Source organism: Alosa alosa, chromosome 6, assembly GCF_017589495.1.
Source record: "Alosa alosa isolate M-15738 ecotype Scorff River chromosome 6, AALO_Geno_1.1, whole genome shotgun sequence".
Taxonomy (NCBI): Eukaryota; Metazoa; Chordata; class Actinopteri; order Clupeiformes; family Clupeidae; genus Alosa; species Alosa alosa.
In genome coordinates this window covers 7,301,384-7,327,072 of record NC_063194.1, presented here as the reverse complement: position 1 = coordinate 7,327,072, position 25,689 = coordinate 7,301,384, and the positions used below count along the sequence as shown (strand labels likewise).

At 42.3% G+C, this 25,689-nt stretch overlaps 1 protein-coding gene across 1 annotated transcript in view; it reads right to left on the bottom strand.

The window, feature by feature from the left end:
• nubp1 (nucleotide binding protein 1 (MinD homolog, E. coli)) overlaps positions 1-22,933 on the bottom strand; it is a 30,683-nt gene extending 7,750 nt beyond the window's left edge. Inside the window, exons 1-7 of the mRNA XM_048245575.1 lie at positions 22,810-22,933; positions 22,159-22,263; positions 21,744-21,877; positions 10,474-10,542; positions 8,464-8,496; positions 6,501-6,591; positions 2,270-2,424 (exon numbers count right to left, since the gene is read on the bottom strand). Of these exons, the coding sequence (XP_048101532.1) occupies positions 2,270-2,424; positions 6,501-6,591; positions 8,464-8,496; positions 10,474-10,542; positions 21,744-21,877; positions 22,159-22,263; positions 22,810-22,840 (618 nt within the window). The 5' untranslated portion in view covers positions 22,841-22,933. The remainder of the gene's footprint in view (positions 1-2,269; positions 2,425-6,500; positions 6,592-8,463; positions 8,497-10,473; positions 10,543-21,743; positions 21,878-22,158; positions 22,264-22,809) is intronic.
• Between the last annotated feature and the right edge of the window lie 2,756 nt (positions 22,934-25,689).

Sequence of the window (25,689 nt, the reverse complement as noted above, 5' to 3'; positions counted from 1 at the left end):
GTAGAATTTGAACCCTCCCCTGTTCCAACCGGCTCCTTTTCCAAGCTAGAGCCGGTAACCAAATTAGGTAATAGGACTACTCCACCATCAATGTGTGTTATCTGCCCTTTGACCCTTTGTATTGCGGAGATGACAGGATTTCCTAGAATGATGGTGGCGCCTCCCTGGGTTAAGAAAAGGCCTTGCTATGCGCTAACCCAACAGCTAATTAGTATCATGTTCTGCTTTAGGGGGTAGTTTGTGGGTGGTCAGTACAATACCACCCCCCCAATCAAAATACTATAAATTATTAACAAAATATATAACAAATATGAATTCCAAGCCATAAGCCATCACGTTCTATGTGTGTGTGTAGAGGATCATCAAAGTGTAGGATCGCAAATTATGTGAATGATCACACAATATTCAATATTACTGATGGCATCAAGATGGTGGGGGATCCCAAATCAAATCAATGTGTCCCCACCAAAGCTGAGCCCAAACCTACGCCCTTGCTTTGAAGCTGTTGTATTAAGGTAAAAAACTTGTGTGGTGTGTGTGTGGTATGTGCATGTGTGTTTGCACGCAAGGTTTCATCTGTGGCATGGTTATGATGATATTAATATGCCTGTGTCTGTGCTTGCACACAAGTTTTCAAGCTATCAAGCTAGCAGAACAGCTGTTGAATCACTACCATCACCGAGAGTCACTGCTCTGCTAACCTTAAGTATCTCATGGTTAAGTGTAGACCTTTCTATCTAGCTGCCTATACCACTGAATGCTAACGCTAAGTTTGCCATGAAAGAACTTCATTCTGCTATCGGTAAACAACAAACTCCGCATCCCGAGGCAGCCTACATTGTTACGGACTTCAACCACTCGAACTTACTGCCTAAATTCCATCAAAATGTATCCTGCCCCACTAGAGACAAGAAATTGGACCATGTCTGCACTAACATGACTATACAAAGCCATACACCTCCCCCACCTAGGACACTCTGATCACGTCTCATTAGCTGCTTTCAGACCTAGGTATAAGTCTGCATGTTCTACGGCTGTCAATCGGTTGGACCGTATATCTGAACATAACCGGCTATTTGGAATTCCTAACTTAGGAATCCCCCCCCCACCCCTAGTATTTCCGACACACATTATGTAAATGAGCTTGTGTATGAACGAAGCAAAGAACATGTGGAGATTCTGTTCATGTGTGTGTTCAACCACGTTCAACCTGTTCAACCACGCGGAGATTCTGTTCAGGTGCGTCGGTGTCGTTCACACATATGACTGCATAACGTCAGCATGTTAGCATCATATCTGAATCACCTGGGTCGGGCCTCCGTTTGACAAAGCTCCGCATATACTGTGGAGGACGTGTCTGAAAGCAGCTATTGTTTCTACTGCCCAAGTACTCAGCACTCATCAAACGTGTGAAACCCACAGTGAGGACAGTCAAAGCTTGGCCAGAGGGACTGACTCGGCACTTAAACAGTGTTTTGAAAAGACTGACTGAGTGTTTTCCTCTGAGGTCACCCATGGCTCCCACACGGACTCCCAACAGACCGCAGTCTGTTAAGTTAGATAACCTCACCTCCTCAACCCTCACCCTGAACACTGGCGTACCACAGGGTTGTGTGCTGAGCCCTCTCCTGGACTCCCTCTTCACCTACGACTGCACACCTGTACATGGCTCTAACACCATTGTCAAGTTTACAGATGACACTACGGTGACAAGTCTCGTCAGCAACAACGATGACACGGCCTACAGGGAAGAGTTCCAGCACCTAACATCATAGTGCACCGACAACAACCTGGCTCTTAACACTAAGAACACCAAAGAGTTCATTGTGGACTTCAGTCTAAAGCTAGCACACACACCCCAATCCTTATTAACGGGACTGAGGTGTGAGCATGTCACCAGCTTCAAGTTTCTGGGTGTCCACATCTCTAAGGACCACTCATGGACCCTCAACACCTCTACCCTGATCAAGAAAGCTCACCAGCATCTCTTCACACTAGACACTAATGAAGGTCCACTTGTCTCCTCAGATCACCTGTGGCACGGTTATGATGATTTAGTGTGTATGTGTCTGTGTTTGTACGCAAGGTTTCACCTGAGGCACGGTTATGATGATATTGGTGTGTCTGTGTCTTTGTTTGCACGCAAGGTTTCATCTGTGGCATGACTGTGATGATGATGTTAGTGTGTATGTGTCTGTGCTTGCACACAAGGTTTCATCTGTGGCATGGTTATGATGGCATTATGAGTATGTGCGTGTGTGTGTTTCACCTGTGGCGTGGTTATGATGACCGCTCCGTCTATGCGTGCTGCCCCGAGGTACTGAACGATGGACAGGTGCTCATCCGAAGTGCCTGGGGGTGTGTCCACTATCAGGAAGTCCAGGTCCCCCCAGTCGACGTCCCTCAGAAACTGCTTGATCATCCCTGCAGAGAAAATAAGCTCGGCAGTTAAAGCCAGAGCAACACCATGTAAGAATGGGCATTTAGCTCATGCCATCTATTTTCAACGTGCCAAGTACACCTCTCACATCATCACGTTTCAACGTGCAAGTCTATCGGACTGCCTTACACAGGGCTTAAAGCATTTATGAGGACGTCATATATACCAGTGGTTCCCAACCTGGGGTCGCCAGATATTGCAGGGGGTCCGCACAATATTGCCTGGGCTGAGGTTGTAAGGTTACCAAAATTATATTTGTGCACATTAAATGTATAAAATCCCAATAACACCCCAATTGGATAATAAAAATTCTGTATAATCCAAATTAAAACATTTTGTTCCACATTTAAATTCATGTAGCTATTTTTTACCTCTGACCTCTGAACTAAAGCAATTAATCACTTTATTCTTTTTGTGTGTGTATGCGGGTAGGAGTTTGGGTAGGGGGGTCTGGCTTGTCTTAGACACAGGCAAGGGGGCCTTCAAGATAAAAAGGTTGGGAAACACTGCTGCAGTCTGTCTCATTGCTCATTGTCGGTCTCATTGTTTTCAAATGTTAAGCATACCAGCTCACACCTGAATTCAGGCACGGTGCTTGAACACTTAAGCCCTACTTACATATTGAGAAATGACACTAAAGGGTCACCTGGTGTGTCGAAAAGTGAAAAATGACCCTGCAAAGTTGCATAGTGCAATGCCAGATGGTGCTGGCATGCATTGGTATTTTGCCAGAGATCTGCATTCTCCTTCCCTCTCGACTACCCAAAACAAATGTCTGCATTCGGAGACAATCAAGGTTAATCTGATCTAATTCACACGATGACGAAACAGATGTACCTTCAAGTTTCCAGGAAACCAAGGCATGCTTAAACCAAACAGTTACGGGCAGGAAATAAATTATAGTGCATATGGAGTTTTCTGCTGTACTAACGTTGCTCGTCTGGAGCTCATGATGCCCTCATGACCCATAAGATCTTGAAAAACCAGTTCACCAAAATGAGCTTTCCATTATTCAAGCTAATGGCATATGGCTGTTTTGACAAAGCACACAAATGCAATGTTTTCTTCACCACTGACACTATTCTAAAACGGATAGTTCCGGTGCTTGATTATGATTGGCTGAATCATGTTCGATGCCGTTGTAAAATCCAGCACAAACATACACCTTCACCACATTTCGTTCTATATTACTGCGCTACCATAACTTGATACAAAAGTTAAAGTAGCGTCTTGACGTTGCTTGGCAACCATTCAGATAGAGGAAATATATTTCATGAATAAATCATAACATTTCTCATTGCTGTGCCTTTATTTTATTAAATCTTGGCAGATATATGTAGTATCCATTTTAGAAAAGCAATAAGGCACACGAGTCCGTAGGTTACACTGATTTTAGAACAGCTAAGGAGAGTTTATGTAGAGCAATTTGAGCTGTATTCTGTGTATGAAATGTGCTATACAAATAAAGCTTATATTATTATTATTATCTATCTATCTATAAAGCAAGAAGCGTCTGTGTGTCTCTGTGTGTGTGTGTGTGTGTGTCACGCATATCTCGCTGATCGTTTGTCAGACTGACCTAAGATTGCGTATGTGGCGCGCGTGGCACAAAGGTGTGCACTCTCGATTTTGAAGATTTTTGAATGCATATTTTAAAATATGCTTATTTACGTAGGACGTTTATCGCTGCACTGCACTGTTTCCAAGGGGACCAGTTTCAGGGGAGCTCCACCCCATGGATCGTGTACTGACAGTTGCTAGCTAGGTCTCACTTTGATGATAGTCAGTTGCAATTTAAAAAACGGATTACTCGGGAACCGCTTGTGGGTTAAGATGCAAGATGATTATCATGTCTGACCTCAACAATAAAGACTCCCTGTATGCAGTTTGCTTGCATAAAATGATTACGCGGATTTTGCAACAACACGCCAACAAACACGGGTATATAGTGTAGTGACCACTCAAAATAAAAGTATGTGCAATAAACTGACGCTTCGAATAGCCCAGGCTACTTTGGACATGAGACTTTGACTAAACAAACGACAATTCTTACTGCAAGGTCCCAAATTGAAACGAGCGATAGGCTAATGCCACATAGCTAACGTTAGACAACAAGTTGCAGACTGAGCGACGTCACTTATCACGCCATCAAACATGGGTAGGCTATGTAGTGACCTCAAAATAAAAGTATGTGAAAATTCTGCAAAATAAAAGTATGTGCAATAAACTGACACTTCGAATAGCATTAGGAAGTTATTCAGTAAGCTTAATACACATTTAGCCTCAACTCAAAACAGTTGTTAGGCTTATGTCATTCTGATCTGTAGAAATGTCACATGCAGCTATGCCTAAATTTATTACACATGTTGCCTATGAGAGGCCACATTAATTATAGGCTAATATATTATGATATTCAGTATACATTATTGAATGCTTAGCTGGAATGATGTTTCTCCATCATCCTATTTTCAAAGCAGGCATACCTGTGGGCATATAATTGAGCTACGTGTTTTCTTCAGGAATGTTTGAACGGGCACTGCACTAGTTATTACAATAACAGATAACATACAGGAAGTCCCTCCTTTCCATTTCAAGGCAAATCGCATGCAAATACGGAATAGAAAAGCAAACAAAAGTGTCTGACTAGGGTATCTGAATGAACATCTGGACTTGCGGTCTTGTTAAAACAATATTTAGATATTTAGATATTTGAAACAAATTCAGTAAAAACTGTCGCTGCATGCTTCAGTAGTCTTAACGAGTAGTCTTAACGAGTAGTCTTTCAGTAGTCTTAACGGTCTCCTCTAGACCATAACAACATGCAAACGTAGTACATAAATGTGATGGCTTTGCATGCAACGGTATATTTCTTCAAGAATTTTGCAGCTCGACTTATATGGGCGTGCAGCTTTATTATTATAATTATTTATCGTTTTTATTTGTTGTAGTTCTCTTATTACTATCACTCCAACACAACTCTTATTTGTTCTCAGGCTGAAGATGCTGCTTTTATTTTGTGTTCATTGTTGTGTGGTTTGTCCTTTTGGGACAAATAATAAACTGAACTGAACTAAACTGAGCTGCTGAGATGTGAGGGTAAACAAGTCAAAAAAAGTACTGTTCATGTGCAGAGAGCAATAATAGGGATGTGATACTAGCCGTGTCTAAATCCAGTCACAGCCTCAAAGCCCTATACTAACAGCACCTTCTTCACACACAGTGATGTTAACCACACACAGGCTTAATCACCACCGACACTAGCATCAGTCACTAGCTTATCATTAATATCAGAGGTAGAAAAAAAAACATTATGAAGTAAAAGTCCTACCAAGAACAGTATACGTTCCATTCAACTGATTCTAATTAGCACAACTCTTCAATCAGTTAAATAGAAGGTAGAAGCAATACATGGTGGGACTTTCACCAGAGACTCTATAATGAGGAGACACAGCACTCAGAGTCCTCTATTCAAATGTATGGGGTTAGTTCGTAACGCTGATATGGCAGCTGTCCCGCCTTTTCCTGTAATTCCAACTGCATTGCTGGAAACGGCATGACTGAAGTTTTGCCTTCTGTTTACTTCTCTGTCACCATGGTAATAGGCATTCCACTAGTGTTGACATGTGCAGTGAGCGCATCCACATATGATTGCACATTAACCTTTCTTTTACTATCTATTACATTAATCCAGGCTGGTACCATGAAGCCAGGTGACTTTGATTGGGGTGCTGGCCACTAATACTGCATGGAAGACCTTTATATGAATATTTCAGCCATCATAACTCACACAAAATTCATACATTCTGAGGTGTCAACTCTTTATACAATTATGCATGCACTTGTCCCCTCCTATTTTGTTTTATATGCCCTGAGAGAAGTCTTTACTAACTATTGCCCTCTCTCTATGCCTACTCAAAAAGAGGCAAAATAAAAGCAATTCAAAAGGAGATAACAAACAAACACAATGGAAAAGTGAAAAAGATGAACAGATAAGCAGCTGGCGGGGGGAGTCAGACAACAGATTGTGGGAATTCCAGTGGCCAGAGGTGAAACTACAGACCGTTTTTTTTGGGCCCCCTCCAGATGACCGCATCATCCGGGCTGCTCAGCAGGAAGCCGATGGACATGACGGCCAGGTTATCCTCCACGTACTGCAGGAGGCGACAGAGAGACACAGTCAACATGAGCCAGGGGGCACCCTGTACAGCACTTAGGTCAGTTTATGCTGTGTTTAAATGTGCTTTATAAATTAAATGTACTTACTTACTGGTACTTACCCTCCCAATCACTGAGCCCCTACTACACAGTTTAAAGTCATTCTCTTCTATGTGAGTAGTACTTCTTGCTGCACTAACAATATGCTAGTGGCACTGTACCTATATCCCCTACTACACAGTTTAAAGTCATTCTCTTCTATGTGAGTAGTACTTCTTGCTGCACTAACAATATGCTAGTGGCACTGTACCTATATTGTACCTTGATTGTTGTTAAGTCGCTTTGGATAAAAGCGACAGACTAAATGACTAAATGTAAATGTGAGTAACACAATACATGGATTCCCCTTTTTCACCTGTTTTCAACATACTGGGCCCATTTAGCAATGAGTCAGCATCCATCTCACCTGACCGAACGCTAACTATTTTATGGTGCATTCTTTGGTCTTGGTAAAGCATTACTTTTTAAAATCAACAGCCAATCAAATTTACTTTCTGTGCACTTTGGAGCACAAGTGCCACTTTTTGTTGATTGGTTGGAACTGTGTATCGATTAGCCACTTTCTTTGTTTCCCATTTACAGGGCCAGGACTGTAGCCTGGGTGAAGCTAGGCGGACCAGTTAGCTCATTTGAATTTGCTCTGCGGGTCTATCTGGAGCCCTCCCCAATTATAACTGCTTATCCAGCATAGGGCGGGGTTTATATGATGACAGACAGAGGAGTAATGTTAGCAGTGATGTTCAACACAACCAATGACTGTGTTGATGGCTATATGGATGTAAATTTTATTAGCTGTTGAGAAAACAACAAGCACTTAACAAGAAAGATGTGTTTGCCGTCCTTCCGAAACGCTTTGAGTTTGAGTTCAATGTACCAATTTCAGTTTAGTTTCACTGCTGGTTGCGCCCTTTGGAAATCGGAAGCGAATGAGAGGTCCCAAGACCCATTGTCAATCTCATTTGAGTTAGCACAAACTTCATTGTAAATGAGGGCTTCCTTCAATGAATTAAATAAAGCTATACTATTACTACAAGAAACGTCTGCGGGGTTTTTGAGTGCATACTGTACTCTATCGGTCAAAAGTCACTTCGAAATTTCTATTCCACTCCATTATAGACAGAATACCAGAAAATCAATTACATTGTTTTTTTTAGATTACATTATGTGCTTACCGTTACATAATTGCAAAAGGGTTCTCCAATGTTTTCTCAGCCTTTTAAAATGATATCAGATTAGTAAACAGAATGTGCCTTTAGGACATTGTATGAATGGTTGCTGATAATGGGCAATGTAGATATTGCATTAAAGATTAGCCATTTCTTTCTACAGTGGAGAGCCCTTCTGCAATTATGTAAGCATATAATGTAATCTGAAAACTGCTGCCCTGATTAAAAAACAATGCAACTGATCTTAACTGGTATTCTGTCTATAATGGAGTGGAATGGAAATTTCTAAGTGACCCCAAACTTTTGACCGGTAGTGTACACTGAATGGATAGATATAGAATATCAATGTGAAGAATTTCACTGAATTCTACAAAAAGAGTGACTGATTACACTACTGCATAAAGTAATGTAGCTTTAGAAACACCAATGTAATCAATGTAATATCAAAACTCTAAAACAATTAAAAATATTTAAGATGAAGGTTCTAGTTTATAGGGCATCAGTGGAACGCCAAACAATCTTCCAACACACATCTCATGAACTTTAGCAGAACTGATGTTTATGACTAACCACAATAGCTTTCCACCTCCACACTTGCAACACAAGCATGCAAACACCATCTTCCTGTCTGCCTAAACTTACCACAGGGGACCACCCAGAACCACTCTGGTGAACCTATACAGCAAACACACAACATACTGTATGAGCTCATTCCAAACCAGCACCTTCAAATGTCTGCACAGAAAAAGACAGACAGACAGACAGACAGACAGACAGACAGGTTGCAGCCACTGCAAGTCAGTTTGTAATACGTAAAAAACGTCAAGATTATGTAGACGGTACAGTCTAGCTTTTGTTGTTCTGAACAATGATGAAACCATGATTACGAGCATATTTGCACAAAAGCACATTTTTGTACTTCCAGAACATTTTCTATCCAGCATATTTGATTTATAAAGGAGTTTATTACTTATTAGGAGTAAAATAAAACAAATGGAGGATTGGGAAGGACATAACAACCTCTCAACATGCCCCTTCAGATTAACATCGCTATTATACGGGTCATTCCACGTCAATTCAACCAGGGCACACGCACTTAGGTCTCAGAAAATTCTGAAAAAATTACCAGGTGTACCTATGTTACCCAGGAGACACACTGTAAAATTACTCTTATGTAAGATCAATACTTTCCAAGATACAGCCAGTTTTACAGGGGGAGGGGGGTGTCGATTTTGTTCGGCCTCTTTTTTTTGTCAAAGTTCACAAGCCCACGGCGCAAGAACTAAACCATGTAGGAGGCTAAAATTTTGCATGCTGGTACATAAATAGGAATAGTATGTAGAAAAATCGTCACGTTTGGTCTGGATAATCCTGCATGGTCATAGCTGTCCCTCAAAGTTGATACTAATTATATTGTTTGAGTTTTTGGCTGGGCTCTGTTTAAGCCTTCAGAAGACATATTTGTACTCAACATAGGCTCTTGATTTATTTTCCTTACTGAGATAAGTAGAAACACTCTCACAAAAAACAATGAACAGAAAATAAATTCCTTCAGGGTCTGAACAGCAGACTTTACAAGTTTTTTAAATATTTTTTTCTTTATTCTCCATGAACTTTTCTTTTTAAAAACACCAATTTGACTTGTCTTATGCAAATCTTTCTTTTTCACTTTCCACCCTGAATATGGGCAAAATGCACCATTGACATCAATATGTTTTGTATAGAGCTACCACAGGTTACTCTATACAACCACAGGTGGCAGTGTGGTGACTATATAAAACATATTGATGTCAATGGGGCATTTTGCCCATGTTCAGGTGGAAAATAAAAAGAAAGATTTGCATAAGACAAGTCAAATTGGTGTTTTCAAAAAAAGGGATCATGGAGAATAAAAAAAACATATTTAAAAAAAAATCTTTTGTATATTCCCACAAGGTGTTTGGGTGCTCTGAAAATGATAACCAAAATGATTTTTCAGACTTGTGAGGTCTGCTGTTCAGACTTCAGATTTGTTTTCTGTTCATTGCTTTTTGTGAGAGTGTTTCTACTTATCTCAGTAAGGAAAATAAATCAAGAGCCTATGTTGAGTACAAATATGTCTTCTGAAGGCTTAAACAGAGCCCAGCCAAAAACTCCAATAAAATTTGTATTAACTTTGAGGGACAGCTATGACCATGCAGGATTATCCAGACCAAAAGCGTGACGATTTTTGCTACATACTATTCCTATTTATGTACCAGCATGCAAAATTTGAGCCTCCTACATGGTTTAGTTATTGCTTGTGGGCTTGTGAACTTTGACAAAAAAAGAGGCTGAACAAAATCGACACCCCCCTCCCCCTGTAAAACTGGCTGTATCTTGGAAAGTATTGATCTTACATAAGAGTAATTTTGCAGTGTGTCTCCTGGGTAACATAGGTACACCTGGTATTTTTTTCAGAATTTTTTGAGACCTAAGTGCGTGGGCCCTGGTTGAACTGACGTGGAATGACCCATACGTGAAGCCATAAGAAATTGACAGCATATAATTGGTGAGGAAGATGTTCTCAAAACCTGTCTTAAGAAGCACAGATAGAGTTCAGGGACTCCAGAAGACTAGCAAAACATAGCATTAGCTAACACAGAAACAGATGACATAAGGTGCCTGGTGTACCTGTTCTCCTTCCACACCCATCATCCTTGGAATGGAGGGACCACAGATGTCCACATCCAGCAGAGCAACCTGAGATATATGAGAGAGAGAGAGAGAGAAAGACAGAAAGAAAGAGAGATTACTTTACAATATGGAAACAAATATGGGATTACCATATTGCACCACAAGGTGGCAGTGGGGAGCCATTCACCAGGACACTGGAAATCAAAAGACACTGCAGAACTGTCAAGGAGTCTGAGTACCACCACACACACACACACACACACACAAAACAGCAGCGCAGACAGCCCTCTGCAGAATCTGCAGTCAGCCTTTGCATTCAGGCCAGAGCTCCAGTGTGAGGATGATATGCTCTACTCAGTGCTTCTGCAACATAAAACTTTAGCTTTCACAGTGACCCTCTCACCATGAAGAACAGCACGACTCCCTAAAACAGAAGCTACTTTTCACTCACCACTACCATACTATTTATCAGAATACACTCCGACAGGGAGCGAAAGGTGACAAGAAAGAGATAAGGGGGGCAGGGGAGAGAAAGAGAGAGGGAGATAGAGAGAGGAGGGAGAATGGGAGAGGGAGAGCGAGAGATTGATAGAGAGGGAGGAAGAAAGAAAGAAGGAGAGCGAGAGAGAGGAAGGGAAGGAGGGAGAGAGAGAGAAAGAAAGGGGGAAGAAGGGAAAGGAGGGTAGGGAGGCAGCAGCAGGTGCTGTACGGCAGACGGAGTGTGTGAAAAGGCCGTGGAGCAGCCAAGCCATGGCCAGCTGAAAGCCAGAGAGCTCTCACAGGGACCAGAGAAGATGACCCCATGATTGCTTTACTTCTCAGGGCAGAAAGGAGGGGCGGAAGGAAGGGGGAGAAAAAGAGAGGGAGAGAGAGAGAAAGAGAGGGAGAGATGGGGGGTCTAAAACTCCATTATCACTCTCTCACTCAGTTAAATCAGTATGATGTCCAAATAATAACGCTCAGTCACAAGGGAGAGTGGGAAAGACAGAGAGAGAGGGGTGAGAGAGAGTGTAAAGGCTTAAGGTGACGGCTTAATTATGTGCAAAGACGTGAGAGGGTCAGCTCCACTGTCCCAGCCTTCCAGAGAGACGCAGACTGGGATGAAAAGTTGTGGACGCCCTCCACTGCGAGAGGGAGGACAGGCAGACCAGCTGGCACTTTGTGTGCGTGTGTGTATGTGTGTGTGTGTGTGTGTGTTATGCACATACTGGACATAAGCCCTGGGTAAAGTCCTTTTTTACATCAATTACTTTACTATGATGAATGTTTTGCTTTCTAATAAACACACACGGAGTTTGAATGATGTTTTTTCAGATTGCTGCAGGAAAACATCATACTAGCAAGCACTAACAAACACACACACATACATACATACAAACTGACATAAACACACACACACACACACACCTGGTAGTGTCATCAGAACAGACCCGCAGAAGGGAGCAACTCTTCTCTTTTCTCTCCCCTCTCCAACCTCTTTATATGCATCCCTCTGTTCTCTCCCTCTCTTTCCCTCTCTCTCTCATTCTCTTTCTATCCCTCCCTTCCTGCCTCTCAGCGGTGCTGGAGAGTGGAGCGTGCCTTTCAGATGACACTGGGACACTGGGCTCTCCAGCAGATGTTAAGGACATCACACACCAGAGGCGGCCTCGAGCTCAAGCGCCTCCTACTCCACATAACACACCTCAGCCCAGGAGAGAGAGAGAGACAGAGAGAGAGAGAGAGAGAGAGAGAGAGAGAGAGAAATGGTTACAGAGAAAGAGAGAGAGAAATGGTTACAGAGAAAGAGAGGGAGAGAGAAATGGATAGAGATGGAGAGAATGAGAGAAATGGATACAGAGATGGAGAGAGAGAGATGGAGAGAGAAATGGTTACAGAGAAAGAGAGAGAGAGGGAGAGAGAAATGGATACAGAGATGGAGAGAATTGGATACAGAGATGGAGAGAGAAATGGTTACAGAGAAAGAGAGGGAGAGAGAAATGGATAGAGATGGAGAGAATGAGAGAAAAGGATACAGAGATGGAGAGAGAGAGATGGAGAGAGAAATGGTTACAGAGAAAGAGAGAGAGAGGGAGAGAGAAATGGATAGAGATGGAGAGAGAAATGGTTACAGAGAAAGAGAGAGGGAGAGAGAAATGGATAGAGATGGAGAGAGAGAGATGGAGAGAGAAATGGTTACAGAGAAAGAGAGAGAGAGGGAGAGAGAAATGGATAGAGATGGAGAGAATGAGAGAAATGGATACAGAGATGGAGAGAGAGAGATGGAGAGAGAAATGGTTACAGAGAAAGAGAGAGAGAGGGAGAGAGAAATGGATACAGAGATGGAGAGAGATGGAGAGGTATAGGAAGAATAGAGCAACTGATGAGAAAACCAGATGACTTCCCTTTTCACAACACCCCTCTCCTCCATCTCCATGCTTCTGCATCTGGAGAGAGAGAGCCTGATGCTTGCTAAGTGATCCACAACCAAATGATAAACTCAGAAAACCAAGAGGAAGGGCGGAGGCTCTGGATCGGATTGTTGTATTTTCCTCCCCCAGATTGAGTCTGAATCTCACTTCCTGTATTGTTCTTTGAGTGCAGAAATGAGACAAAAACACAAATAAAAAAACAGTCACACCACTTTCTCTTTTCCTGATGGGAATTATCTAAGCAAACGGGTGTGCTAACAACACAGAGAGAACAAGAGAGGAGATGAGAGAGTAGAGGAGGAGTAAGAAGAACAAGAATTACCGCATTGTGGTGTTCTGTCTCCACACAGCCATGAATTTCTGGTTGACATACTACATTTGTGTGGTGGGGCATGTGATACATCAATTCTAGAGTTGAAAGGAATCTAACCAGTGGATCATTTAGTCCAAGAGAACATTCATTCATTCATTCGTGGTTGTTATGGCGATGCATGAGCTGGGCAAACTTAAAGAGTTCCTCTTTCCCTATAGAATAGAGGAAATAGCCCACTGTTCTGTGGACCTGGCTTACACTTTCTTATAACATCCCTCCTTTCCTCTGACATACACACACACTTCCATGTCAGGGTCAAGTGAAGTGGGTTTGGGAGGGGAGGGATTCCCCCATTCACTCACTGCAGAGCAGGAAGTCGCTCTGCACCCGGCCCTCAACGAAAAATACTTTCCCTTCCTCTTCAAGCCCTCAGTGTTCTTCCAATTCCTCTTCTCCTTTCTGTACGCTCTGTGTGCACCCACTTCTCCTTCCTATACTCTCTCGCTGAAACAACACCATCCTGTTTTTAGAGGCCCTCATACGACACTTACACGTGGTGTGGAGGGCACCCAAGGGACCATACCACACAAAAGTGTGTGTGTGTATGTGTGTGTATGTGTGTGTAAGATATCTGCAGGTGTGTATGCATGAGTGTTAAGAGCCCAAACATTATGCATTGTGTGTGTGTGTGTGTAAAGTTGCAGGTTGCATGCATTATGTATACGTTCATGTGTGTGTGTGTGTGTGTGTGTGTGTGTGCCGTGTGTGTTACCTTAACTTCTGCAGGAATGTAAAGAATCCCCTCATGGCTTGGCTCTGGTTGGAGTTTGGCAAAACCACATGGAAGGCGTGTAGCGGGGGCTGAGGGAGCCCGGGGGCCAGGGCCCCAGAGACAAGCTATAGGGGCCATACATTTCCGCTCCACCCTGGCGAGAAGTGGAGGAGGGTGGAGGAGGAGGGGGGGGCTTGCCTGGGCAATGGGGGAAAGGGAACTAGGAGAAGGGCAAGGGGGTTGACTGGAAGAGCCTCAAAGGCTCTTTAATGTCTACAGTACCCACACTGGCTTCAGCTCAATAGCATCCCCACTGTTTACATTTAGTATGAGTCAACAGGGCCTACACAGCAGCGTCTATACATCCTGCACGCGATTCCTGGATGCTGTGTAACAGGCCTTCCTTTGGTTGGCTTATGGGGCTGTGCATTACACAAATGGAAATAGATTCGTCACGTTAAAGTAACAAAGAAAAAAAAGGGACATAAGCCTTTGGTCAGTTTGAGAGAATTTTTCTTCGGAGCAAAGTAACGCGAAGCTTTAAAAAGTAGGGGCAGGCATCCAATGAGAGTCTCCGGTCTTCTGTTTCACAAACCTTTGGTATGTATTAAAGGGAGATGCTGGACATTTCTCAACAGAGCATAATCAAGCAACTCCCCATAAACAGTGTGAGCGGCAGCCAGCTCCGTCTCGTCCAGCACGGCGTTTCCTAACCACCACCACGTCTTAGGCAAGCGGTTAAGGGAGGACAGCCGGAGTGGAGTGGAGGGGGCCAGTGGACAAGAGAAGTTGGATGAAACTGTGTGTGAACAGTAGGGCAGGGTCTAGACACACACGCACGCACTGTAGTCGCTGTAGACTAATGGATGGTGGTGAAATGGAGGGTGGGGTGGGATCAGGGGCAATGGCAGAAATAAAAACTTCTTAAGGGAGTTAGCACAGGCAAAGGAAGATAACAGGAGCTAAAGGGTGATCCCCCCCCCCCCAAAAAAAGATCATAATTTATAAATAAAACATATTTTGTGAATGTTGTTGTTGTTAACACTTTCTGCCACACCTTACAGTACATATGAGTGTGTGTGTGTGTGTGTGTGTGTGTGTGTGGAGGACAGTGGAGGGGAAGAAAGAGAACAGAGCCACTTTAACTGACGTTGGGTTTGAATTAGATACGGTTTGTGAGGCTGGGGGTGGGGTTGGAGGGTGGACTGAGTTTGAAATTCTAGTGCTGTCAATGATCAAAACTTTATAAGGGTAATTGGTGCAAAAATCTTCTCGTTCTGTCAAACGCTTTCAAATCCTCATCAAAAAAGAAAAGTTGTGTTTTACCTTAAGTCTGAATGGACGTCATTTAATTTCAGCTTCTTTTTTTCTCTTTAAAGGCTATGCATTTTAGGTGTTTGAACACACAAATATCACCTAGCTTAGTCGTGCAAACCTACTTTGGGGGGAGGGTTAGGGAAATGTTTCTACAGCCAGCCAGATCCAATTACACTGATCACTTTCTCTGAGCTTTTGCCATTTATCACGGTTGCCCATGTCGTCCCCCACACTGCGTCTGCTCCCACAATGGACCTAAAAGTCAGAGTATGACGAGTACCAAAGCCCTGACCCTGAGAAGAATGCCAAAATACCCCTGGAGAAGATGGGGTTAAACCAGCCTAAATGCAGTCTCCAAAAAAAGGAAATAAACAGAAAAAATAGAAGTGTCTGGGTGCTGAAACAAAAGATTTCTATAATTCCCCATGTCTGTCTCCAGCCAGGATTTAACCACCGTCTGCACAGCCACAACATGAAGCAGACACAAAGACACATGTATACAGACCCATATGTGCAAGCTCTAAAGAAAGACATGCAGGCAACGCATATGCACGCACACGCACACACACAGTCTGGCTGGTAAACCAACCACACACTGCTGTCTACCATCATGCATGCCTGTTCTGGATGTGATGTTTGGTCAAGCATAGAGCAGGTTAAAGGAATGCCTAACCACAACACAACGTGCACAAGGCGCTAGTCACTTCTGCAGCCCCTCACTCCCCTCAGCTGTGCTTTGTGACCTGAGCAGGTAGAACCCCTCTGCGTACGCCAGCCCAAAGCACTGCTAATGGACTGAGCTCTGGACTCAGAGTCCCAACACTGAGCCCTGGCCTGTAAGATATATAGACAGCCAAGAAGCAGATTTTTCTATTAGGGAAGATATTGTGTTATTTCCAGCAGGGTTTAGGCCTAAAGCTTTAACTGTATTTACTGTTTGGATTTCTTTGTGAAGTACCTCACCTAGCTTCACCTAGTACTTTGTTAGCAGCAAGGCAACACATCTGACCTTGAACATCAAATAAAATACTGAACAATGTTCATGACAGTCTCACTGGTTGTAATGAATGCCTCCTGACCAGCAGTGGCATGCAAACATTGAACTGTTCAAAACAAATTGCATATCGCCAAATATTGGTCAAAAATATCAAATTAAATGTGTTATTTGCAGTAGTAATTTATTACATGCAGTATATCCTACTGGCCCACTCCACGTTGTGACTGGCTTCTTATAAAGTTACTGTAAGGCAGCAGGCACTCCTACAAGACCAATTAGCCCCTCAGAAAAAGCCTGCATTCTCACAGGATGGGCCCAATCTTATGCCTCATTAGTACATTTTGCAATGTCACCCCCTTGCGGTCTGAGAGAGAGAGAGAGGAGAGAGAGAGAGAGAGAGAGAGAGATGTGGGGGAGAGAACGAGAGCAAGAAAGAGACAAAAAGAATAACAAAAAGTAGAGAAAAAGGGGGGGGGGGGGCAGCCCCAGTAAAGCGTGGCGCCCTGCCAAAGTCAATGTTTGCCTAGGACGCAGCTCCTTATCCCCTGGCCTCGCTGCACGGTGGCTCGTGCCCAGTGACACCTCAGAGCATGGGAACTGTGGGAGATAAACACGTGTGCAGGACAGCAGACATTCCAGTGCGCCTACGATACTACCGGGAGGAAGAAGAAGCAGGGTGGGGGGGGGGGGGAGAGAAAAGAGAGAGTGAGAGAGGCGGAGAGAGTGGGAGCTGTGAATGTGCTACTGGGGGCAATGTCCCTCATCCTGAGTGTTGAGAAGCCTGCTTTTGAGCTTGTAAAGATGTCACAGAGTGCCCCCCCTGTTCACCCTGAACAGACTGTGGCTACTCCATGAATCTGCTTTTCTAAGAATAGCACTCGGGCGTTGGACAGAGCTCCACTTCGCTTTGTGCTTGTTTAAAAATGGATTGCCGCAGAGAAAGACAAAGACAGGGAGAGAATGAGAACTAGTGAGAGGGAGGGAGAGAGAGAGAGAGAGAGAGAGAGAGAGAAAGAAAGAAAGAAAGAGAGGGAGAGAGAGGACAGAGAATAGATAAGTGTGGGTGTGTGTGTTTGAGCAAGAGAGAAAATGTGTATACTTTAATGTTACATTAGGAGCCAGCAACACGGCAACACATTCCTGCGCTCACTCACAACTTCTGAGACTAGGAGAGAAGCGTGGTTCACCAACTGCTCTAGGCCCTGCTGTGGGGTCCACTCTGCATTATTTAAGGGGGAACAGAAAGTCACCCGTGGCAGGTTGAGGTGAGGTTCAACCACAACAATATGAAGAACAGACATTTTTTTTAAAAATGCCAAGAATCGGAAAACATCTGACCTCTCCCAACACAGCACACTCAAAGCCACCCCTTTTCATTCACATTATGGCTTACACACGATCACATTCCAATCAAAACACTCAACCCACCTTGGTCTTTCCCTGTGTATGCGAGAGAGGCCAGGCTCTCACCTTCTTAAACACAGGGACTTAGCTGAGGGGTTTTCTTCTTCTCAAAGCTTTTTATCAACAGGAAGACAGAACAAAACACAAGACATACAGGAAGTGGCTCCTCACGCTCTCCTCGTTACTCCATAGACACGCCAAACACAGGCGCTTCCCCCGGCCGGACACACCTACCCTGTTGTAGGCTTCTCGGCCAGGCCAAAGGGGAATCCCTACGAAGGTCAACACTAACTGATTTGATGGATCCAAAAGTCCATTTTTCAGTTTACGGACCTGGCTGGAAGATCCCACCCTGAGCTATGCCAAAGTCTAATTTCTGCTTACAGAAAGTAAAGCATAATCAGTCCTCTTCCCTGCACGCAAATAAACCATGACAAAAGATGACAGAAACGGAAGAGCTTTCTTTTGAAAAACAAAAGTAATGAATCCATATCAATACTTCAAATTAATAAAACATTAAAGGAATTATCCGGAGTAAAATGTACTTTAGATCAATTTACGGATGATTAGGAGTACATACGTTGAGTTGACATCAAAATCATGTCATTCGGATGTGTTTTGAGAAAGTTCGATTTTACCGTTTTTAGTCAAAACTCGTTAGCCTGGAAGTGACCCGGGCATGTCATTTCGCCGCTACAAAACGCTATTTTTATACCTCTTCTACAGTTCCAAACAACATTACACTTACGTGTAATTACGTCTTTATGTGGTCGGATAGAGAGTCCAGAATGAATTTCATCAAGCCAGTACCTTTCCGGAAATGTTGCTGCTGCAGCTGCCATCTTTAGGGGACGAAATTGTGAATTTCCAGAGCGTGTTACTCCACACTCGGCAATCGACTCCTACGGACTTTCCCCTAAAGCTGGCAGCTGCAGCAGCAACATTTCCGGAAAGGTACTGGCTTGATGAAATTCATTCTGGACTCTCTATCCGACCACATAAAGACCTGGGGATACTTCAGTTTGGCTTTAGGGACCCTCTACTCACAACCACGTACTGTAAGTGTAATGTTGTTTGGAACTGTAGAAGAGGTATAAAAATAGCGTTTTGTAGCGGCGAAATGACATGCCCGGGTCCCTTCCAGGCTAACGAGTTTTGACTAAAAACGGTAAAATCAAACTTTCTCAAAACACATCCGAATGACATGATTTTGATGTCAACTCAACGTATGTACTCCCAATCATCCGTAAATTGATCTAAAGTGCATTTTACTCCGGATAATTCCTTTAAGTATGTAGCAGCAATTCCTTGCAAGACTCAAGAATCCTTCAGGAGTCTATGAGCCTGAGACTCCCTTCCCGTGAAGTTCTTCCACAGCACGATTCACTGCAGTAGAATATGAAGAGGCTTGGTGCCGCTGAGCTGCCAGGTGGTAAAAGTGTGTCTCTGTGTGTGTGTCTCTGTAGCTGCCCAGCCTCTGACAGGCCCATCAGAGCTGCGGCAGGCTTGGCCTAGAGGAGATCAATAAAGCACTTAGTAGCCCTTTCACTCACACACACACACACCTACCTAAGGTGGCTACAAACGAAGACACACTCACACACCAGGACTGGGCACCTGCAGCATGGGCTGGAGTTCTGCTGCACTCTGCCTGTACTTTCCAAGCCTCGCAGGGAACTAAGTATCAAATACGAGTTGTGTAAACAGAGTGGAGCACGTTGAGTTGATGATGATAACGTAGTGGATTATTTGGGTTACACACACACACAGAGAGAGAGAGAGAGAGAGAAAGAGAAAAGAGAGAGAGAGAGAGAGAGAGAGAGAGAGAGAGTGGAGCAGGTTGAGTTGATGATAACTGAGTGGGTTATTTGCTGTTTGCAATATTGGTCATGTGTAAGGCCTATTTTAGTTTAGCCTGTCCTGGTAAGAAAAAAAGATGAAATAGGCGTGTCTGATGTTGTCGAGAGTCTTTGAAACAGTGTCCTGGCTCAAATCTTTCGAAAGAACAGCTCCCAACAAACAAGTATAAGTTATAAGTAAGAGGGGTTAGGTGCCTTGCTCAAGGGCACTTCAGCCGTGCCTACTGGTCAGGGTTCGAACCAGCAACTCTCCAGTTACAGCTCCGAAGTGCTAACCAGTAGGCCACGGCTGCCCTAATAGTACAACAAATAGTAGAAAGGAAATTCTACACCCCCAGTGAGATAACTGTATGAGAATTGCAACCTGCTGACAACAGTTCAGTTTACTTGAGCATCAGCTACAATGGACAAATAAAGCACACAGGTACATTCTGTCTGATGGGCCTCTTCATCGCTTGAATGAGGGCCAAAATACAAGACAAAATACAGACTGTCTGTCTGAATGAATGAAATTCCCTTCAGCTTGAACGGAACTGCCACTGTTCCCACTGTTACTTAACCACCGTCTTATGGACATGCCCATCACAATTAAAGCCGGCTAAATAACATTTGCTATCTAATTAGCCATTGTGAAATCAATAACTCTTGATGTCATTTCAAATCAAGAGGGCACACATAAATAGATAGATAGATAGATACTTTATTGGTCCCCAGGGGAAATTCAAGATTCACTGATAAATACCATGGACCATAGTATTGTTTAGTTATTTGTAACCATGACGACCCAGTGACTCAAATGTCATGTGCATCCGTCTACCCAGATGTCAGCCTGTTTCAGTTCATCAGATATGCTTGCACCTGGAGGAAGGGTTTGGTTTATTGAAATGCTCTATCAAGTGTGTGTCTTTTTCATTTCCCCATACTTTGGCTGCATAATTGCCTATATTTCTGGCTGTCAGGATAACAAATGTACTGAGCTAATTTCCTATGTAGCCTTTTGTGAGGTAAAGAAGTGAGGTCAATTCATAACTTCAGCCTGAGGCACGGCCCCTGAAATTAAATTATTAAATTTTTTCAGAATGATTGTTTTTTTAGCTCACTTCTTATCCATATGTGTCCACAACGTTTAAGTTGTCAAGCAGGGTTATTGAAACCTCAACATTATTTCCCGGTTGCCCTCTTGATTTGTTTGAATGAGTCATATCCAAACATAGCAGCCTAAAACATGCATGATGCTTAAATGCAGAAGTCATCGCATCCGCTAGATGGCCATGACAACCACACAGTAATCTGATTCAAAAAGGGCAACAAATGACACTGACTATGTTTCCATGGACACCATATTCCGTTTTTCATTCAGAATGATGACAATATTCCGATTGTGCATGAGTCATATAAACACCTTATTCAAGCTGCCATAACCCGAATAAGCTCATATTCTGAATACTAAAAACCGGAATAACACCCCTAGCATATGCCTCTTTTAACCAGGATATTGTGGCATGTAAACACATGTCCCTTTCAGAATATTACATTCTGTCTGCAAATGTTCATCCAAGGTCATCATAGGCATTTTGGTAGCTTGGTCTGATGCTCTGACACTTGGCAAACAGCGAAAATGTGGCAAAAAGTTTGCACTACTAGAGTGAAGATGAGGTCAATTGGTGTATTAAAATCTGAAAGTTTAAATGTCAAGATGGAATTTATTGATGGGTGAAAGCATCGTAATGCTCAAAGACGCAGGTTTTGCATGCACTGCTGACATGAAGAATAGGTGAACAACCCTCAAAGCAGCCTATTGTCAGGCTCTAATCTCAATTCACCTATTTTATGGTCATGAATGAAATTCAGGGATAGAGACCGTTGAGACGTCATGACGCAGATACCACTTCTACTGCACGTCGCTGCTTTATTCAGCTGATCAACATGTATACGGGAATATTCCGTTTCTACTACACTACACATAGAAACATCTTATTCTGAATATTGCCATAACCAGAATATGGTCCTTAATTGGAATATGGTGTGCATTACATGCAACACAGAATCATCAGCCTTACAACCCTGATGATATCATTGTTTTTACATTGTTATTACATGAAATAAAGTAATAACGTGTCCAAATAACTTTAAGGCCAAAATAAATCTTGTCCATAATGCAATAAACACATACATCACATAATCATATTCATACCTCTTTGGTCTCATCACTTGCAAGGGCATGTGCCAGGTGGGCACTGAATGTACTCTTCCCAACACCACCTTTTCCTGACAGAACCAGGATCTTGTGCTTCACAGTGGCCAACTTCACCTTGATCTCTTCTATTGCTGTGCATCATAAATGGATAAGGGAATGGTTAGCACCAGCACAGGAGACAAATGACTTGATGATATGGTAGAACAACTTTTTTTGTAAATTGTTAACTTGTAGAGACTGCATGCATTTGTTAGGTTGGCCACTAAAACTAAAGTAAACAAAAAATAATCTAAAAGTACCAGTTACATCATTGTGGCCACTCCGTACATAAATCTAGGCTACATCAGGATCCTGCTCCCATGGTCACATGGATACAAGGGGACACAGAGTGGTAAAACAGACCATTCCTTACCAGGATCGGGAGCTTTGGCAGCACCAGAAGCACAAACGTTTTGATTTGGGCATCCCTGGCATGCCGACGTCTTCCCGGCCTGGTCACTGGAGGTTCCAGGACAGTCTGTAACAAATTCACAACTGTATAATGCAGACTTAGCAAGCCGTCTCGGTACTTTGCCTAAGAATGCGAAGAAAGAGGACACCGACAAATGGTTCTGATTACATAACGACTAGGCAGGGGAAAGTTAGAGGAAATTACTTAATCATTTAGTATCATTATATACTTCGTAAACTAAAATCAAAAGACGCTGAAGTTAGCTCCAACTTCAGTCATATTTGCGTTTTCGTGAAAACAACGTTACCATAATCAAGCCTTCCTGGTAGGTGAAAGGTGAAGCACTAACAGTAAGACTCGGTTATGGTTCGCATATCAGAGAATAGCAGTTAGAAAGGTAAATAGCTAAATATCTAGCTAGCCGGTTAGTAGTAGCAGCGACCCGCTATGTCAGCTAGCGACATGCCGTAAGACAGGTTTGTCATAGGCTCTCTAAAATGACAATAACTTGTCTGTACAATGTATATGCCGCCGTTTCTATAATCTACCAGACGAAATGTTTTCGAATGTCCGTATTCACCAAATTAGGGTTAAAAACATTGTTAAACTCACGTTGTGGTGCATTAGTAGGAACGTCCGCCATCTTTTAAACAATGGTGTTACATTTCAGGTACCGACAGAGTGTAAGTTTTCATTTCAAACGTTCCACGTGCAAACAAGACCAACCACCCGTTGCAGTGGGCTACCAAAGGCTTCCATACAGTCTATGTTCCATACTCATTTTAAGCCAAAATAGGGGTCAGTGTTGAACAAATTGCAACAGAAGAAAGCTTAACTGATTTTGTATCCTCAATATGTCCTGAGTAAGAAAAAAAAGCCCCGAAGAATCCCAATAGGGGAAAGTTAAGACCTAAATATACCCTATTCATGCGCCTACACAGTATTTTTCTCACGCAAATAGGGGAAAAAGAGTAACCTTCACATATCACCATGAAAATTACTGAGTTGATTACTTACATCAAGACAAACAAAAAATGTATTATACGTTTTTTGAAATTGTTTGTTAACATGGGCAAACAGGGCATAATGTAATTATGTATAGCTAATAAGTAAGGTCTGATCCAATACTAATACAATACTTGCAACATTTGATAAACAAATTTTCCAAGGCATGGAGGAAGATAATACATGTCTTAACTGGTATAATATCTCATCTAGAGGGTTAATGCTTTTAGAAAATATAGTTTAGGGTGTTTAATTTGTTTTCCCTGGACAGTATAGGTCAAAATGTATCAGCTGTTCACTTGATTCGCCTATACAGAATAGAGGAGTATGTGTTATGCATGGTATGGAGGAAGATGGGACATAAGTTGATTGATGCTATATTTCATGTACAGTGCATATGCTTTTAGAATATGTATAGTTTTGACTGTTCCATGACTTTGGTAAAACCATGACCCATGCATAGGCATGCATTGTTAATTATAAACTTAAACTATATTTATTAGTATAGCATGCACCTTTTTGCCAGATGTCACAACAATAGAGTCACCTTTTTGGAGGCTAACTTCAGTTATCCCATCTGCACCCTTCTGTCGAATTTGGACATTATCATATCCATCTTCAACTTTGCCTTCACAATTTTCCTGCATTCACTAACATAAACATACTGTGCTGTCTGATTATTGTTTTAGACAAAATTGTGCAAAGTAAAGGGGCTTCACACAGGCCCCTCTGATTGGACAGACAGTCTATCAGTCAACCCCTGGGCAAGAGGTCAATTACAATAAGTCTTGGAAAATGATGGAGTGATACTTTAGTGTGATATACTGTATATGTTTCAGTGACCTCTAAATCAGATTAAACACCAAAACCACTTTCCTAGGCTGAATAATGCTTAACTATGTGTCTGTACAGCTTGAACATTGTGGAACACTTGCAAAAACACACTGGCTCTATTTAAAGAGTCAACAACCATTTCCATTGATTCAAAGGGCCAAAATGTAAAAATAGACACCAATTTTGCAACAACCCATCTGAAATAAGCCAAAGAAATTCACTCTTTGAAAATAAAAGAATGTTCCTCAACAATGCAAGATTCTAAAATTCCATGTTAAGTTAGATGGGGTCAGATATTCTTTAGAATGTGTATTCTACAACATTCTAATTACAGTTTTGTCAGTATTTGCTGAAGAATAATGCACAAAACAAACCCTTATTTTAACATATTTCCACCAATTGGATTTTCATGGACTTTTACTATGATGTGTTTAGATCACCAATTGAAATATAAAAATGTGAAAATAAATTCTGTTGTAATTAGTTTTGGGTCAGACCTTAATTCGCCTGGACTATTACCTGTAGCTCCGTTGTGGTATTTATACAAATTAACTATACGTAATTACATTATGCCCTGTTTGCCAATGTTAACAAACAATTTAAAAAAACTTGTAATACATTGTTTGTTTGTCTTGATGTAAGTAATCAACTCAATAATTTTCATGGTGATCTGTGAAAGTATTTTTTTTTCCCTATTTGCGTGAGAAAAATACTGAATAGGCACAAGAATAGGGTATATATATTTGGGTCTTTTTCGAAACTTTCCCCTATTGGGGTTCTTCGGGGCTTTTTTTTTCATTAGCAATTGGAGTGTTCAATTACTAAGTTGAAACAACCATGCTCCTTGATTGAGTTGGGCTCACCTACAATAAATGCACTCAGTGAATTCAGTCTCCCTGCTGAAAGTTACATCTCTGGTCTCATCACCAAGTGCAACTCCTCCACCTGTCAGTTGGACCCTGTTCCGACAAGCCTGGTCAAGATGTGCCTACCATCCATCATCCCAATGATAACATCAATAATAAACACCTCGCTCATCACTGGTCAAATCCCTCCTTCATTGAAGACTGCTATTGTCAAACCAACCCTCAACAACTACCGACCCATTATTTTTATATGTATATATGTATCAAAAAAGGAGAAAAATTATATATATAATTTTCTCCTTTTTTGATGCATATTTTTCTTCTTCTATTTGTTTTATCTGTGAAGCGACATTGGGTGTCCTGAAAGGCGTTTTTAAATACAATTTATTATTATTATTATTATTATTATTATTAGTAGTAGGCCTATTATTATTATTATGACCAAGCACTTTAAGCGGGCGTCATATAGGTTTAGTCAGATTTTTTTTTTTTTTTTTTTTTTTCGCGATGCCCAAATTTCCGTCAATGATTCCCGGGACACTGAAAGACCGGGGTACACGAAAACTTGGTGGACATGTAACCCCACATGGATAGCATGGAACCATCGTTTTTCGTTTTGATCTGTAGCCCCCGCTGAATTGGACCCCGAAAGGAGGGTAGGGGCAGACACAGTTTTCTGTGAATATCTCGAAAACCGTAGGGTTTAGGAGGACATTTTTTTTTTTTGTATGTTGATCTCAAGGGGCCATGTCAACCCATTCCATAACCACTCATTTCATGTATAGCG